At 41.0% G+C, this 13,120-nt stretch overlaps 3 protein-coding genes across 5 annotated transcripts in view; 1 reads left to right on the top strand and 2 right to left on the bottom strand.

Moving 5' to 3' along the window:
• atf6 (activating transcription factor 6) overlaps positions 1–3,454 on the top strand; it is a 33,937-nt gene extending 30,483 nt beyond the window's left edge. The window contains exon 16 of the mRNA XM_079574587.1: positions 2,552–3,454. Coding sequence (XP_079430713.1) covers positions 2,552–2,748 — 197 coding nt within the window. The 3' untranslated portion in view covers positions 2,749–3,454. The remainder of the gene's footprint in view (positions 1–2,551) is intronic.
• Positions 3,455–3,726: 272 nt separating this feature from the next.
• olfml2ba (olfactomedin-like 2Ba) lies at positions 3,727–9,235 on the bottom strand. 3 transcript variants are annotated; one of them, XM_079574580.1, is made up of 8 exons: positions 8,933–9,235; positions 8,578–8,841; positions 8,394–8,501; positions 8,152–8,274; positions 7,862–8,084; positions 6,853–7,635; positions 4,885–5,061; positions 3,727–4,649 (listed from the first exon to the last, which is right to left on the bottom strand). In XM_079574580.1, the coding sequence occupies exons 1-8, from the start codon at positions 9,146–9,148 to the stop codon at positions 4,036–4,038; spliced, it is 2,508 nt and encodes an 835-aa protein (XP_079430706.1). In that variant the 5' UTR covers positions 9,149–9,235; the 3' UTR covers positions 3,727–4,035. The 3 variants fall into 3 exon arrangements, with proteins under 3 accessions (XP_079430706.1, XP_079430705.1, XP_079430707.1); XM_079574579.1 differs by having other exon boundaries at positions 3,728–4,649; positions 8,152–8,304; positions 8,933–9,234; XM_079574581.1 differs by having other exon boundaries at positions 3,728–4,649; positions 8,152–8,304; positions 8,578–8,770; positions 8,933–9,234.
• Positions 9,236–9,848: 613 nt separating this feature from the next.
• On the bottom strand, positions 9,849–11,038 carry LOC306976438 (torsin-1A-interacting protein 2-like; the record flags this gene model as incomplete). Its single annotated transcript, XM_079574367.1, has 2 exons — positions 9,849–10,703; positions 10,930–11,038. 2 exons carry the CDS (start codon positions 11,036–11,038, stop codon positions 9,970–9,972), a joined length of 843 nt encoding a protein of 280 aa, XP_079430493.1. The 3' UTR covers positions 9,849–9,969.
• Positions 11,039–13,120: the final 2,082 nt, after the last annotated feature.

Here is a 13,120-nt window from a genome sequence, read left to right as displayed (position 1 = left end):
GGAGCCGGTAGCTTCACTCCTGTGCGTTTCCTGTTTCTCTGTCCAGCTACAGCTGCTTGCCCCAAATGTATAGGCTTTGATTTATGTAAGAAATATGCAAATGAAGTGGGCGAATTTAGTCAAATACCTCGAAGCCTTGAGATTGGATTTACTGAACTGAAGACATTAGAGAGATTACTGGTCCCCATAGAGCAGTGAGTGTTTATTGTAGTGTAAGCAGATGATAAAAATGGATTGTGCATATCAAAACACATTGTACGCACATGTGCATGAGTTGAGCAGATGCACACATTCTGACCTTTGATACTGTTACCAATCAGCATTTTGGATGGTAATGAGGCAAAGAACTGAACAAAACTTCTATAATTTACTCATCTACATTGATTAGGAGGATCATCACGGTCATCCTTTTTTATTTTTCAAAAAGGGCTGGGTTATTTGGAAAAACACGATTTAGGAGGATTAACATTCAAGAGAAGACTGAAAAGACCCTACGAAGACTGGCTACTTAAATGTTTGAAAAGGATTTAGCACATCTGAAATAGTTGTTAAAGTGCATAAACACATTAGACACATTTTTTTCCTAAAACATAGTTAACGATTATATTCAAGATTTTGCTAAAGATTGTACCCAGCTTTCTTTAGTTTGGCCATTTTTGTGATGTTTATAGTTTCTCTTCCTTATTGGACACCGACAGGAAGTGACATAGGAGAAGGTAAACAATTTTAAACTGTTGCCGTGCCAACCATGTTAAGTCAATGGGAAATGAGTCTGCTATGTCACTTCATGTCAGGCTTAAAACTTTTAAATAAAAATAACTTTTCTGCCCAACATTTCTTCAATAAAGGGGCTAGATGCAAGTTGGCCATTTTATACTCACTACTGCCACCTCAGGTCTAACATGTAACTGCACCTTCTATATTAAGCTCGTGCATGACGGCACTTCGGACCCGAAGTAACAACTTTTTGAGTGACAGTGCAGGATTTTAGAGGCAGTTGTGGTGAACAGGTCTGCTCTCAGACATTAGGACACGGTTGGAACATAGTAGGTGGAGGAAAATACATAATTTTAACATTTTTAAACTCCGTATAGTCCCTTTAAAATGGCTTCACTGAAATAAAATGATAATTATGCAACTCCTGAACTTGCAACTGATGTTATCCTTCTAAATAAGTCATATTTTCAAAAGCATTAAAACCTGTCATATGCACTTTAAAGGCCCCATACCTGACTATTTTTCTTTTTGTAGGGTAACATTATTTTTGCCCCAGAAAAGTATGTTTTTAAGATGTAATTTGTGGAAAAAGAAGCCTAATGCGTGAAGTTTGCCTTGTATTATGATTTGTTGTTCAAATAGTCAATATGTGATAAAAAAAAAAAGGGGGGGTATACCTATTTTGTCACATTTCGACTTTGAAGGACGGCTGTGATCGCTGTGATAGTCACAACCATTTGAATAGCAATTTCCTTCTGATTGCTTTTAATCGTGCTTCCCTAACCTCATACCATTTTTAACTCACCTGAAATGACACAAAGCACCAATTCTTACCAATATGGGGAAACCAGTGCTACCGTGCAGTGAGAGAATTACATATTTATTCTGGGTATGAGCATAGCGTGACAAATCTTCAGCCACGGACGACTTCCAGAGATGTCTGTGAAACCGCTGAGGCGATTTACTGTAGATCGTCCCAATTCAAAACCAGGTGCAAGAGCGGAGCTGATGAAGTCATAAAACGTTATCCGATGATGTGAACATCCGCTAAATCCACTCGTCACAGAAGCCACTGCAGCCGCAATCGGATTCGCTTTGTGTGTCCAGTGTCGACGCTGTCCCGCAGAAGGCACAGTGGCTAATGTCTTGCCCAGGTGTCTGGAAAAGTCTCCAGATCTTAAAGCATTCACTGGACTGCCAAGTAGTTTAAGACGCCTACAGCTTCATTCTGTGGTCATATAAGACACAGTTAAAGTGCGTGTTGACTTGAGCTTTCCTTATGGTTTCTCTTTGTCCTCCACACAACGAAAGCCTTAAATCTGTCCGTAAATGTAAATATACAAATCTCCTTTTACAATCGTGTCCATGTGAGAGACCTTCTAATCCAGGGCCTAGTGAAGTGGAGCTGTGGCATAACCTCAACCGAAGTAAGGACCTGTTATGAATGAGACCTCAATATGACCTTGTGAGAATAAAAAATGGGCTCTTTAATAACCCCTTCGTGTTTATCATTCTGTTGTAAACGAACTTTGAGCTAGAAGGTCTCACAGCCTGGTCGCGGCAATAGAGAAATTTGTCTTTCTTTGTTCTCGTCTTTCAAATTTGCATGTTCTGCTTTTGATTACAGCGGCTTTGTTTATTTCTTGCATAGAGATGTGACTCACCTCTGGACACCATCTGTCTCCAAACTCTCCTCCGCCATTTTCTTATGAGGCTTTTTCTAGGTCACCGTTTTGTCACACAATTCAAAGTGCGGTATAATTTGTACTGCAGAAAATGTCTATATTATTATCTTACTGTACTTCTTTCTGTTTTTTGTTTTTTGTTTATATAGAGAGCATCATACGGGACAAGGAGTTTGAGGTGATGATGCAGATTGACTGTGAAGTGACGAACACCAAGATTTTGCACATCAGGTCGTCCTCAATCCCGCCTCTGCTGCGCGTCAACCACACAAACTCTTTTTACCAGCATTCCTCCTCAGACAAGCCGCCCGTGCCCCCGGTCGGCGTGCTCGTGGGCTCCGCGTAGGATCAACATAAGCAATAGCCGCAACAGACTAATTGATTGAATGCAAATGCACAGATTATCTTTTCTTTGATCGGGCCTTGGAAGAATCAATTGTTTTAATGTGTTTTTAATGTGTGATGGGCGTCTCCCAGACCTCACACTGAAGCAATTGTTGAGTTCTGGGAGGCATTGCATTGTACCATGAAAAACTCTCAGAAAACACGTGCATTACCGACAAAATATCTCATTTGAATTACAGAAAAGCTGCTAAACATAAGCAAATAGAAAAGAAAAGCCAAATGAGCAATTGGCGTCGTTTTTTGGAAACTGAGCAAAGTAATAAGTTCAACCACTATTGAGCAAGGGTGCTACATGTAAATATACAGAGTACTCGCTCAATTCTAAAGCTTTCATTGTCTTGACACTGTATTTCTATCCTGAGATAGATATTTATTTATATAATAGTCTAACTCGCTCATGTTTCATGTCAGAGACGGAGATTGTTTGTAAATAGAGTGCCTATATGAAGGAAAAAAGGGTGCGTTTTATTTTTTATTTGGTTTAAAGGTGTGGTTTTATAAGTAAATTTAGAAATACTTATTTGCTTAATATAAATAATTTTCATTTGTCCAATTTTTGTAAAGAAACAAAATATGATACTTCAATGTGGTAAATATTTGTACTTCTTTGTTCCTGCTGCTTTTCCTGGTTAGTAGCTTGTCCACTCAGTTCTAAGACCCAATGTAAACAACCACAAAGCACATTACAGTGTGAAAATGCAGGTGTTTGCTTTGACCTGCTCATTGGTTTCACATGTTTGTTTTCCAATATTCAAATTAAATTATACAACTGAATTCTGGTAATTTGATGGTTTTGTACATTTGCAGTAATGCAGAAATAAAATGTTTCCTAAAATAATTTGGATGTGTCGTGTGATGTTTGGTTGAGACGGGGTGTAAATGAACGAACATTTTAAAGTTAGTAATAATAACCATATGTTTATTGATTCAAAACCGTCTGATATGAGGGAAGTGCCTCCATGAGCCTAGTTACATACAGTATAAAAAAATACAAAAATATTTTTGAAATGCGTTTCATAAGATGATTAAAGTATTTAGACACTGAATTAGTCACTGCTCTACTCTCAATAATCTCATAGGGCTTTTATACACGTGTACAATATATACAACACAATAAAACATTGTTTAACGAGGAACCAGGCCTACTGTTGTCCAAAATATTAACACAAAAGCATTTTTCTACGGATTGATCTACAACCCACTTCAAATGTTCCTGTAAATTGACCACTCAAGGCTCTACATAAGCAAACTTCATATTGTATGTGACTTGATGTCCATTGTCCCATCCGTACAGTACCCCCTCTCTAGGGTTATAGCCTAACTGTGTGGTATAAGTGTAATTATTAGTGAAGGGCATTCGGGGAATCATCTGAGTGTTCGTATGCGTGTCGAACGCATACTCCAGGTTGGCCTCTCTTCGGTTGTAGCTGTCCACGAAATACAGGACCCCGCACACAATGAAGCAATTTCCGTATTGGTTCCTCCTGAGTCCGGTCTTCCACGTGGTCTCCCTCTGCATGCTCAGATCCACGGGGTCCAGCCGACTCAGCACCACCACCTCCTGAAGGAAGCCCTCATCGTCCAGCGCCGGGTAAATGATCCACAGTCCACTCTCATCCACCGCTATGTTGATGTCCGAGTAGCTGCGCCATTCCCAGGGCGAGGAGGACTCCTCAAAGACGGCGTCGTGCAGCATGGTCCAGGCAGCGACGTAACGGTGATGGAGGTCAAACTTGATGATGTCCTGAGAGAAGGCGCGGTTGAAGTAAAAAGCTCCTCCATAAACTGCATGACCAGTGCCAATCCAGTTGTAAGGGAGCTTGTAGGAATTGGTAAAATGGCCTAGAAAAGATGGAGAGATGTAAAAAGTGAGGAGTTGATGACATCAAGGGATTCACAATTCAGTTCACAACTTCAAATATATTCTTGGCTCATAATTGGCAGAAGCATGATATAATTGAAGAGAAACGTATCTATATATCTTTGGCTATACTTAATAAAACCTTTACTTAAAGGTGTTCAGACATCTTCTTATAGTCCTATCAAATGGTCATTAATACAGTTTTTCATATCTCACCCTTTTTGAAGATTTCCAGGTTGGCAAACTCTAGAAGGTTGTTCCCATAGAAGTAGTTTGTGACGTATATTTTGTCATTGTTAGACTTGGGGTCCTTCATCCACGCCCCCTCGCTCTTGCCGTAGGTGTTTTGTGTGACCGGCTCAGAAATGGTGGCCAAAGTGTCCTTACAGTCAGCTGTAAAACAGAAGGCGGAATCAATTAGCAATGGTAAAATGCATGTATGCTTTGTGTTTTAGTATGTCCAACTTCTTCTTCTAATAAGATTTTTTAGACAGCCAGTACCTAATTGACTTTTGGAGAGGACGTTCGAGGTTTTGAGAGTGGATGGGAGTTTGAGTGCAGAAGATTGGGGCAAACCTTTTTTCTTTTCTTTTTTTTTTGTATTATGATGAAAATAAATTATAGTTCAAAACTAGACTAGCCTAACCAGCCAGAATTGACACACTTTTCCTATTCTTTACTGCTTTTGAACAGAGTGGATGCAAGTGGATGCCTCATTCCGATTTCCAACCAAATTAAGCCATAAGCCACGCCCCCACGAATTCTGATTGGACGTCATTCCAAATGCAGCTTTTTCAGTTGGCTTTATTAAATTAATATTTTACAAAGCTCTCGATTTACCGATCGATCTACGTTCCCACCCTCACCTATGGTCATGAGATTTGGGTCATGACCGAAAGGACAAGATCGCGAATACAAGCGGCCGAAATGAGTTTCCTTCGCAGGGTGGCTGGGCGCACCCTCCGAGATCGGGAGAGGGGCTCAGTTTCCCGGGAGGAGCTCGGAGTAGAGTCGCTGCTCCTTCACGTCGAAAGGAGCCAGCTGAGGTGGCTCGGGCATCTGTTTCGGATGCCTCCTGGCCGCCTCCCGCGGGAGGTGTTCCAGGCATGTCCTAGTGGGACAAGGCCTCGTGGAAGGCCCAGGACACGGTGGTGGGACTATGTCTCCGAGCTGGCCTGGTGTCGCCTCGGGGTCCCCCCAGAACAGCTGGAGGAGGTGTGTGTGGATCGGGAAGTTTGGGCATCTCTGCTGAGACTGCTGCCCCCGCGACCCGGCCCCGGATAAAGCGGAAGAAAATGGATGGATGGATGGATGGATATTTTACAAATTAGGATTAAGGTTAGGGTTAGGGTTAGGGTTAGGGTTGGGGTTAGGGTTAGGGTTATGGCTAGGGTTGGGGTTAAGGTTAGGGTTAGGGTTGGGGTTAGGGTTATGGCTAGGGTTAAGGTTAAGGTTAAGGTTAAGGTTAAGGTTAAGGTTAAGGTTAAGGTAAAGGTTAAGGTTAAGATTAGGGTTAGGTTTGGGGTTAGGGCTAAGGTTAGAAGGTTGGAAAGCAGAAAGACGTGGAACTCCAAACTAATATTGTTACTGTGGTTATGGTTGTTGAAGAAGAAAAAAGTAGTAGCTGTAGTAAAAGTATTGATCACAGTTCCAGTGGTATTAGCAGTAATAACAATTCTTCGTAGAAGTATTAGCGTTGAACCAGATACAACAGGAATTCTGACCATTACCCGCTTTACTTGTTGCTGTTGTTTTAAACAGGCTCTTTAATGGGAATCTTTCATTCTTACATTGTCGGAGACATTATTGTTGAGGGGTAAACCTTTGAATTAAAATGATCAAAATTTACAGTGGGACTTTTTTTATACCTTTAGTGCTCACACATTTTTGGTTAATTTTCTTTAGCAAAATTGATAAACAGCACTTATTTAATCCCACCCCTTTTTCTGTAATTGTATGTCAAAGACCTTTTAAACTTCCAAAGCTTTCACTTGTATTGCCCGCCCTACGGTTGTGCTGATTATTGAGTTTGTTCAGGATATCTGCGAAACATTTAAAACTGAAAAAAAAGAAAGAAAAAAAAAAGCTCCATCTCTTTCCACAAGTGAGATCTGGTTCAAAAGAGGCGATTCGGACATCAACGCCATTAGCAGTAATTTTCTTCAATATTCAATTGTAACCTACCTGGCTTTCTCCTGTAGGGTCTGCCATCTTTCTTCTGCCGTGGCTCCGATAGAGAAACAGATTTTGCAGCAGTGGTGGTGGACAGCGTGGTGGTAATAGTTGCAGCAGAAGGCGGCGTGGTCCCGGGTGTGGCTGAGGGCTGAGACGTGTAGTACGGGGTGAGAGAGGTCGAAAGCTGTGTGGATATTGGCTCAAGTATTTCATCTTTACTAGCTGGAGTTGACAGAGCTGATGATGACTGTGGGGTTGTGTATGAAGTAGGGACCACAGTTGCTGTAGTAGTAGTAGTGGTAGGCCTAGCAGATGTAGGATTACCAGGAGTACTCTCTGCAACTTTGTCTTTCGGCAATCGCTCAGAGGTTTCCGTCACGGTCCTATTCATTAGAAATGCCTTAAAGGAGTCTATTGTGGCTGTCGGTCCGGGGGATTGGACTGGGCTTATTGAAGTTGAAGTCCCTCGTGGTTCATCTGTCAAATTAATCTGCCACTGACTGTGTTTTTTTGACGTGTCCTTTTGTGAGCCCAGTCCAGAGTCGGCTGTACTGGCAATAAGCGAGGTTGTTGTCAATTCAGGTGGAATCTTTGCCTCGTGACCAGTTTTTCTGACTTTGGATTTTAAAGACTGTGACGTTTTCTGGGAGTCACTGAAATGCCGTTCACTTTTCGATCGAAATGTCCTTTGTCCGGGTCTCGTCCTGGGCCGCGGGGTTTTTTGCTGGAGAAGATTCTCCTCAATAAAAAGGTTGATTGGGCCTTCTCCACTGAAGCCATCATACTCGAACACTAGAAGGAGCAAAAATCTTTTAAGTAACAGAAACAAAGGCTGCCGTACAATACACACAAATCATTTACTTGAAAGTACAGTGAAATTGACTCAAATCAAATCGCCCAAGAAGTTACTTCCTGTTTCGATCCAGAACGCCAAAATAAAAGCACACAGCTCGAATGTTAGTGTGATGCAAATATACACTTGGAGAGGGATGAAAAACAATCAGTAAAAAGTGCTTACAGTTCTCCCCCGGCTCCCCGTCATCGGCTACCATTGGATCTGGCTCGGATTTGTAGAAGGTCATTCCTCTAATGATGAACCCATGGGGTCCTGGTTTTGTCACTTGGTTGACAGAGTTTTTGGGAGCCTCATGAGGACTCATCTCAATGACTTCAGCAGAGTTTTCAGTGTGAGTAAAGGTGAAGGGATGATTCTCTTTGACAAGCTTTTCCTTAAACGTCTCCTATCACACAATTGCTTCAGTTATTACATTGCAAAATTACGTACTGATATGCTTATGCACAGCTTACCTCTGATTTGATGTCTGATCTGTGGACCTCATCACGTGACATCTTCTCATCTTGCCATTCGGGTAGAGACTGAGTTGGCTGACTTTGAGTTTCATCTGCCTGTAGAGGTGGGCTTTGCTGAGGCTTTGTTTCAGAATGAGATGTATTTACCGCCTACGGTAAAAGTGTGAATTTATTGAGCATACAAGTAATTACACAGTCTACTGCATCTACAGAACATCATGATTCCACTGTAAGCTCACCTTTTCTATGTGATCTACACGCTGCAGCAGCTTGCTGGTAACAGAGTGAAGCTTCAGCAGGTCCATACCATAGAGAGATCCTTCAAGTAAGTCCAGGATGGTCGACAACTGAACAGCAACATCAAACATTTAGTTCTGGAATATGTCAAAGATAATCAAGGTTTATGGGTATGTGCCACTTCACCTTGTCATTTTCCTTTCCAGCCTCTCTAAGTTTTTTCAGCCTGAACTCTCCTTCACAAGGGTTGACAGCAGATGGGGGAGCAATGCATGCGCACTTGCACTCTGGTCCAGATGTGATGGTCTCCACGGTGTAGAAGTCCTCCGCTCGGGCGTGCCCCGCTTCTATCCGCTGGCACGCGCTCCTGCTCAGGGGTCTGACAACACATTTACAGCGACAGTCAGAGCCTTCCGAGAGGGCTTTCACTTTGTCATAATCACCCAGTAGCTACAAAAGAAAAGGATGCACGTTTTTCAATGCTTTGAAAGTTAACGCACAAGAATAACAAGAATAAAACGTTGCGCAAAAGCGGGTTCACCTGAGACAGAAGACCCTCTTGTCCGTGGACCTCCTGGAGCGGGTCCCTGTGATGCTCATACTCGGACTTGGCATCTGCAGAGCGGCTGCGCCTTGGCACTGCGCTGCACTGTTTCAACAGCGCGCTGCATGCGAATACGACCACACACAACCTATGCATCTTAATTAAAGTGACTAACACAGTTACACAGCATGCAAAATGGAAGCAACAGTCCATGTACTGTCGTAAAAGTGAAAGAGGCAAATCCTTAAATTTGGTAATTATTCCACGACGTCATCTTGTAGAACATCATAGGGGTCCTTGGCTGATTAAGAGTGCAGAAACACAGAGGGAAGTAGCCGGCATCTGCAGCAGCAAAGAGCAGACAAGAGGCGGGTCCGTGAGGCTTCATGAGGAGGAGTTAAACAGCAGCAGTTTTTCAAGCACATTGCAGACACTTGCAATGACAATGAAATTACAATTTTATTAACAAACCTATCAAAGTCTATTGATAATCATTTGCTACTGCAAGACTGTGCTCATGAGTCCCATACAGTTTATGAACTTTTGCTGCCCTCTGGTGGTTACGGTGGATATCGTTTTTAAGTAACTTCAACCCAGATTTAAAAGCCCCAAAACTCCATCCATAGCATGAATTTCTAATAAGAGGGTTTTCCGGGTTTTCCCCTTTAATTTCTTCACTGATGTTGAGGCTATTTAGTACCCTTAAAAATCTAATAACAATGTGTCTTTAACCATGTTATTTTATAATGACCATGCACATTGAAAATCAAGTGGTGGCAGTTGAACATGATTTTTATTGTTGTATAAGGCACAATTACATGGTTCTGACAGATATTGTTTATTGTAACGATGTAATATTTAAAACTATGTCTTTAAAACATGTAACAATTAGACACTAAAACATTTTAAATTACAAAACATTTGATTAAGAGAAAAAAAAGTGCAAACTTGATTTAAAAATGTGTTACTTTTCCCTGATGCCATTGCAAAAGCAATTCTGAAGCAGATATAAATTGTTCTTGGTTGAGCAAGAGTTAGCACTGATGAGTTTTTTCAATTCTTTTTTCTGTTGCAACCGGTAAAATGAGGTGAGAAATGCGGCTCCACAGTCCACCATATTTGTCAATGTCCATTTTATCAAAAGCAGAGGGATGACCATGTGAAAGAAACTTCTTCTGTAAATGGTCGGTCACCATCTCCTCCACTTCACTCAGACGGATCTTTGCTTGAATCTCTTCCTCCTCTCCTAGAAGCACTGTGAAGATTAAAAATGTTTTCTTAAAAGCTGCATTCTCATGATCACAGTAGCGATAAAATATCAGCGTGGACGCTGGAGGCAGCTCCTCAAAACGGTGAATAACAGCAATTGGTTTTCCCTCTTCAAAAGCTTTCTGGAGTTGACTGTCAATGTCTGATTTCACCTTATCACTGTCCTGGCTGGATTTGCTGACCCCGTCTAAGTCAAAGGCAGAAACATTGAGAGCGGAGGACAAGGCAGAAGCGATACTCTGAGCCAGGCAGCGAAGTGTGCCCTCTGCCCTTACACCAGCAGTCAAGATTATGCTGACGGGTTCAGTGGGCTGGCTTATATGAAAATGTCTTTGCAAATGGATCCTGCTTCTCTTCCACAACTCTTCACGCTGACTGGGGAATTTAACCTTCAGATTTTCCATTTCACGGTGAAATATGTCAATTTGGCGGAGATCTGTCTTCTGAGGTGGATCCTTGTCCGGTCCAAAAAATGAAACAAGAACTGCAACAATAGCCACTAATGCAACGGATAGCCAAAAAAGTCTTTGTCTATTGCCTATAAGAAAGAAAAGTAGTATAGTAAAAAAACATTTAATTAACAGCCATAAAACACCTTTAAAAATGACAAAATATTACTTTCAACAATAGATGGGACATGTATTGGCGCAACAATAGGTGTTGGGCCAATTGTTACAACACCCTAAAAAATCATTAGTAATGCAGAAGATAAGTCAGATAATTACTGGCTTTCGCGGTTTCTTCAGGACTGACAGCTGGGTTGACTCCAGATTCTTCATTGGATGGGACTGATGCTTCATCTGGTTTATCATCATCTAAATTGATAGTTAACATACAGCAATTATTAGAAATAACATAAACTGACTCAAGGTTTTGCTATACAACATATTTTTCCATTTTATTAACAGCCATAAAACACCTTTAACCTCTTACTCCCTGCGACGAAAACAAGGACGGAAACGCAACAAAAAGTGACAAAAAAAAAAAAGGAACTAAAAAAGCGACAAGACTGTCAAAAAACGTGCTGGAAAAGCAACAAAAACGTGGCGAAAACACGACAAAAAACAATAACAAAAAGCAATGAAAAGGCAACAGAAAAAACGTGCCAAAAAAGAGATGGAAATGCTACTAAAACGCAACAAAAATGTGACAAAAGTTATGGTCACGTTTGTAAGTCTTAGCTTTCAAATGAGGCGTTACGCTGTCACTCTCCAGTCGAGAAGCTTTTAGATTTGGGTAATGCCGAACTGGTGAAAATGCTCTCGGGTCAGGTGGGGTGTAAGAGGTTAAAAGTGACAAAACCTTGTCAAATTACCTTCAACCTTTTGTAGGGCATCAGAATTGGGTGTTGGCCCTACTTGGGGTGAAGGGCCAATTGTTTCAACATCCTTCTCTGAAACGGTTTGTTCTGCAGCAGCAGGTGCTTTTGGGGGCAAACACTCTTGATTCTCAGTTGCTGATTTCAAAGTTCCTTCATCATCTGATCATATGGTAAAAACAGATCAATATAATAATTGTGCCGTGTACTTACTGTGAAAAGTTTAAATGCTGTGGTAAGTTTTCTCAAAGAAAAATAATTAGTAATGCAGAATTTAAGTCAGATAATTACTGTTTTTTGCGGTCTCTTCAGGACTGACAGCTGGGTTGACTCCGGATTCTTCATTGGATGGGACTGATGCTCCATCTGGTTTATCATCATCTAAATTGATAGTTAACATACAGCAATTATTAGAAACAACATAAACTGACTCAAGGTTTTGCTATACAACATATTTTTCCATGTCTATAAGAAAGAATTATAGTAAAAAACATTTTATTAACAGCCATAAAACACCTTTAACCTCTTACTCCCCGCGACGAAAGCAAGGACGGAAACGCAACAAAAAGTGACAAAAAAAAAAAAAACGGAACTAAAAAAGCGACAAGACTGTCAAAAAACGTGCTGGAAAAGCAACAAAAAAACGTGGCGAAAACACGACCAAAAACAATAACAAAAAGCAATGAAAAAGCAACAGAAAAAACGTGCCAAAAAAGAGATGGAAATGCTACTAAAACGCAACAAAAATGTGGCAAAAGCGTGGTGACATGACAAAACAGTTATGGTCACGTTTGTAAGTCTTAGCTTTCAAATGAGGCGTTACGCTGTCACTCTCCAGTCGAGAAGCTTTTAGATTTGGGTAATGCCGAACTGGTGAAAATGCTCTCGTGTCAGGTGGGGTGTAAGAGGTTAAAAGTGACAAAACCTTGTCAAATTACCTTCAACCTTTTGTAGGGCATCAGAATTGGGTGTTGGCCCTACTTGGGGTGAAGGGCCAATTGTTTCAACATCCTTCTCTGAAACGGTTTGTTCTGCAGCAGCAGGTGCTTTTGGGGGCAAACACTCTTGATTCTCAGTTGCTGATTTCAAAGTTCCTTCACCATCTGATCATATGGAAAAAACAGATCAATATAATAATTGTGCCGTGTACTTACTGTGAAAATTTTAAATGCAGTGGTAAATTTTCTAAAAGAAAAATCATTAGTAATGCAGAAGATAAGTCAGATAATTACTGGCTTTCGCTGTCTCTTCAGGACTGACAGCTGGGTTGACTCCAGATTCTTTATTGGATGGGACGGATGCTCCATCTGGTTTATCATCATCTAAATTGATAGTTAACATACAGCAATTATTAGAAACAACATAAACTGACTCAAGGTCTGCAGCAGCAAGTGCTTTTTCGGGCAAAGGCTCTTGATTCTCAATTTTGAGTTCCTTCATCATCTGATCATATGGTAAAAACAGATACATATAATAAGTGGAAAAACAAAATACAAAGTACTGTCAAATTACCTTCAACACTAGATGGGACATCAGAATTGGGTGTTGTTGACTGTACTTGGGATGTAGAGCCAATTGTTTCAAAATCCTTCTTTGAA

This window comes from Gobius niger (assembly GCF_951799975.1).
Source record: "Gobius niger genome assembly, chromosome: 17".
NCBI lineage: Eukaryota > Metazoa > Chordata > Actinopteri > Gobiiformes > Gobiidae > Gobius > Gobius niger.
The sequence above is the reverse complement of the archived record's forward strand: the minus strand, read 5'-3'. Positions and strand labels throughout refer to the sequence as shown.